This window comes from Anastrepha ludens, chromosome X (genome assembly GCF_028408465.1).
Source record: "Anastrepha ludens isolate Willacy chromosome X, idAnaLude1.1, whole genome shotgun sequence".
Lineage (NCBI taxonomy): Eukaryota > Metazoa > Arthropoda > Insecta > Diptera > Tephritidae > Anastrepha > Anastrepha ludens.
In genome coordinates this window covers 37,572,315-37,577,017 of record NC_071503.1, presented here as the reverse complement: position 1 = coordinate 37,577,017, position 4,703 = coordinate 37,572,315, and the positions used below count along the sequence as shown (strand labels likewise).

The following is a 4,703-nucleotide window of genomic DNA, read 5'->3' as shown; positions in this document are numbered from 1 at the left end:
TATTTACCATATCAATATTTGGTAGAATAGCCGTTATTCTGTATAACTCCTTCACACCTGCGTGGTAAACTCTCTATTAACTCTTGGCACCTGTCCAAAGGAATAGAGTTCCATGCTTCCTGTACACCTTCCCAAAGTTCATTGATATTTTTTAATTTTTTTTGTCCAGCCATCGTCTTCACATCATTCCACAAGTTTTCGATTGGATTTAAATCCGGACTTTGTGCTGGCCAATCGAGCTGGGTAATATTTTCCTGCGAAAGCCAGTTTTTGACCACTCCCGCAGTATGTTTGGGATCGTTGTCATGCATAAATATCCAATTTTTGCATGTTTGACTATTGCCATCTCATAAAGTCCATCCGTAATGTATTTACGAAAAAAAAATATTCCAATCGCCCATGGCCACTGCAAGCTTTAAGGTCATTAGCAAATTATTTGATATTGATCAGAAGAATTCCAATTTTAAAATTTGCCCAAAATTGACGGAGGCTCTTATTTATCCAAGCAATTGTTATAATATAAGAACAATTTCGTAATTCGTGCTTTCACAAGTTTAAATTTTTTTTCATTTCAGGAAATGTACAAAAAATACCTATTATTTATAGTATTGTAATATATATATACCATATATGAGTAGTTAACTTACTTGTTGGTAAAAATAAAAAATAGAGATTAAAAAAACTAGTGTTTAAATTTTCTTAAGGATAATAATATTTATTTGGTAAAAAGAACTTAAATGAACATATACCAATAATTTAATTCGACAGGATTTCCCTACAAAAGCAATATATTCGTTCAGCAAAATCAAATGAATATCTGCATATGAAAAATCGTCCATATGGACGTGCAAAAGCAAACACGCATATACATAAATACATGCATACAAACTTCCATAGCTATACATACATATGAGTCTGCGAGCACTTGCGACAGAAAAAATATTTCGATTTGCTATTGCTGTCGAGAATTTAGAACACATATTTACATACATATATTGATGCATACATATGTATGTACGGAGCCGCGGCCACTCGACTTCACAAAAATTGAAGATTTACCAAATATTGGCAAATAATTCAACGCGAAATATTACAATATGACTATTTTCGAATTGGCGAGAAAATTGGCATATGGGCATATGAGCATATGAGCTCGAACTTAGTGTTATAGAATATTTTGGATTTTTCAGCGTCGTTGCGACTAAAAAAATCTGACCGCTGCGACTGCGCCTATGAATGTATTTTGTTCTTGCAGTCGCTCGGCTTATAATTTTAGCTTTGGAAACATACGCGTGCAGAGGCATAAAGCCAGTGCTTTGTGTGTGCTGTTGTATGTACATACATACATATGTATGTATATACTAATATGCATAGTTTTGCTGGGAGTCGAGAATGTATGTATATGTATGTACGGACATACATACAATAGGGCATCAATATGCCAATACGTGAGGTAGGTCATGGTTGCTTCAGTACATTGAACTTTTGCTTAATTGTTTCTTACATGTGTATGCATACATGTACATACATATGTTTGTAGTAAGAAACAGTTTAAACAGATTTTGTTACTAATCCAAATATACATACTTACGGTAACATACGAATATGCTTTTTTATCCTATAAAATATGTAAATATGGAGGATATCTTGGGTTTGTTAAAATTATTCTTTTATTTATTTTGAATATCAAAACTTGTATACAAACCATGGATGAAAAATTACAGAACAGAAATAAAAACGTAATGCCTCAAATGCCTTGCAAAATGCTGTCGGTCAATTTTATTTCAAACAAATACAGTCGAACTTCCATATAGTGAATTCGCACGGGACCTGAAAATCACTTCACTATATAGAAACTTCATTATAAAGAAACATTGATTTTTTATGTAATTTTATTTAAAATAATCAGTGAGTTTGGTTTGAATTACAATCTTCCATTTTTCATTTTCAATAAAAGCTTCCAAATCATGTAGAGAGTTGAAAACATTAATCGGCACGTCACTCCTCATTTCCACAAAGGTTCTAATTACGCTAATGGATGAAGCAGCTTGTATCAACGTAGGTAATGCCTCCTCAGTTTCTGCCAATTCTTCAACGGTCAAATCGTGTTCATCGTTATCTGAAATAATATTTACATATTAAATTTTTGTTTGACTATAAAAAGATAAATGCTTACCAGGTTCAGCTGGAACTCCGCGACTTTCAAAAATGCTGCTGAGAATATCTTCTTCGGATGGGTTGTCCCAAGTCTGCACACCATTATCAACATTTACGTAGTCATCAAACGATGCTTCGATATTTGCTACTTTTTTAAATGAAGACTGTAAAGCAGCCAAATCTGATATTGAAAGAAGGTCCTCTTCATCCCAATGCTCAAATGTAATCTGCATGGCATCTTTTGAAAATCCAGCCTTTTTAAAACAGTTGGCAATTGTTTCTGGTTTAACATAGACATTCCATACATTGCTAAGATTTCGAACTGCTTGCAGCAAGTCTATGGCCATAACAGAATTTCCCCCATCCACTTGAGTCAATATATTCGTTAAAATTCGTTTTCTGTAATGTTGTTTCATGTTGTAGATAATGCCTTGGTCCATTGGTTGAAGTAACGAAGTCATGTTGGGAGGAAAATAAGCGAGATGAATGTTTCTCAACTTGTCTCTTACATCTTTAGGGTGGGCAGTACAGTTATCAACAAAAACCAAAACCTTTCTGTTTTGATCACAAAATTTTTTGTCGAGTTTTACAATCCATTTCGTAAAAATCTCACTGGTCATCCATGCTTTTTTGTTAAACTCATAATCGACACCTAAAGATTTTATTCCCTTGAAGCACCTCGGATTTTTGGCCTTTCCGATTACCAGCAATTTTAGCTTTACTGATCCAGTCATATTGCTTCCCACCAGGACAGTTATTCTCTCCTTGCTTTGCTTCCCACCAAAGCATTTTTCATTTTTGAATGCCAGTGTTTTAGTTGGCAAGCATTTGAAAAACAAAGCAGTCTCGTCGGCATTAAAAATGTCGTTAATGTTGTAATTTTCAATTAATTTCGGTAAGGCGTTCGTTACCCATTCATCACGGTTTTCTATGTTGGCGTCAGCACTTTCCCCACATAATATCTTTTGAATAACGCCATGCCGAATTTTGAACTTGTCTAACCAACCTGTACTTGCCGCAAATTCGTGGTGTCCTAGTGCTTCCGCAAAATCTTTGGCCTTTTGCTTCAATAATGGTCCAGATAAAGGGAGATTCTTACCACGTGCAACGAGTAACCATTTCAGCATTGCTTCGTCAACATCCTCAAAATGACAAGGTCGAAGTCTTTTGCGTTTGGTATTTACTGCCAAATCCTCCGCATTTTTTAAAATCACTTCCTTATTTTTTAAAATATTTGATAAAGTGCAGGGAAGAGCTCCGAATTCATTGGGAATATCTTTTTTTTTTCTTTCCTTCATTAACTTTGTTAATCATTAATACCTTTTTTTCAACCGAAATGCTGCTTCGATGCGTCATTTTAACTTCAATCACTGAATAAAACTGTAATAGCTCAGCTCTTTCTGTTTTAATTTTGGGATTCCCCTCATTACAGTTTGTCCACATCTAACTGTAATTTTTTGCAACAGAAAACTTTTGAAAAAATTCACTGTATGGAGACAAAAACTTAGGACGCTTGAATTTCCAGCTGTAAAATTTGTTCATTATATAGACAACTTCACTATATAGAAATTCATTATAAGGAGACAAAAATACACCGAAAGTAGAACGAAAAAGCAGTGTCTTCGAAACCAGTTCATTATAAGGAGAGCTTCATTATATGGAAGTTCACTGTAGAGAAGTTCGACTGTATATGTATAACAATGCCCAATTTCTTTTTGTCCAAAAATAACAAATATATATGTATATGCAAATACATACGTTTCTTTGAAGTTTTCTTTTATTTATTTTAAATTTCAAAGTTGTATACTATCTATAAAATGCATACATATATTATTCCAAGTAATAAATCTAAATTGAAAAAAATTTCGTTTGCAAAGGAACAAATGAATGCATATTCAAATGTAAATATGATATATACATACATATGTAACACTATAAGAATTGAAGATCCAATTGAACTTTTGCACAAACATAGCTAACATAATACATATACATATGTATGTATATATTGATATACATATATTTACATACATATGTCAAAATACCAAAGCACTTGTATATAAAAATTTTCATCAAATTTGTATAGTTTTCAATTTACTAAAATGCACATACCAAGATGTGAGAGGTCGTTTTATAGTGCATTTTTTTAAATTAAATCAAAATATTAAAGTTACTTTGATTTGAAATGTTGGCGCATATAATAAATATTCAAATTATTCATCAATAATCATTTAGTTGAATAAATTTTCATTCATCAAGGGAACATACATATGTAGAAATGAACAAGCAAATTCTTTGCAAAATGCCGTCGGCTAATCGTCAATTTGATTTTCTACAGAAGCAAAAGCAGAGAACGTTATGATATACAGAGACCGTTCTCTGTGTGTAGAGCCAATATAGGAAGAGAGAATTCACTGCAATCAGCTCTGTTAAACCCCGGCCGCGGTTAGACTTCATTTTTGACAATTCACACCATTCGTAGCTCGTGAGACTTCTCTATATTTAACACCAAAGTTAACAGTAAGGGGCTGAATTCTGTAAATTTA

The 4,703-nt window shown here is 33.1% G+C and overlaps 1 protein-coding gene across 1 annotated transcript; it reads right to left on the bottom strand.

The window, feature by feature from the left end:
- Positions 1 to 1,799: 1,799 nt before the first annotated feature.
- LOC128869367 (tigger transposable element-derived protein 4-like) lies at positions 1,800 to 3,692 on the bottom strand. Its single transcript, XM_054111908.1, has 2 exons — positions 2,177 to 3,692; positions 1,800 to 2,119 (listed from the first exon to the last, which is right to left on the bottom strand). The coding sequence occupies exons 1-2, from the start codon at positions 3,453 to 3,455 to the stop codon at positions 1,893 to 1,895; spliced, it is 1,506 nt and encodes a 501-aa protein (XP_053967883.1). The 5' UTR covers positions 3,456 to 3,692; the 3' UTR covers positions 1,800 to 1,892.
- Between the last annotated feature and the right edge of the window lie 1,011 nt (positions 3,693 to 4,703).

Excerpts from the sequence above, each read along its gene's own strand:
- LOC128869367 (XM_054111908.1), bottom strand. The coding sequence starts at position 3,455 with ATGAAGGAAAGAAAAAAAAAAGATATTCCCAATGAATTCGGAGCTCTT. Across the intron at positions 2,120-2,176 it reads CGGAGTTCCAGCTGAACCTG|ATAACGATGAACACGATTTG; the intron begins GTAAGCATTTAT and ends ATATTATTTCAG.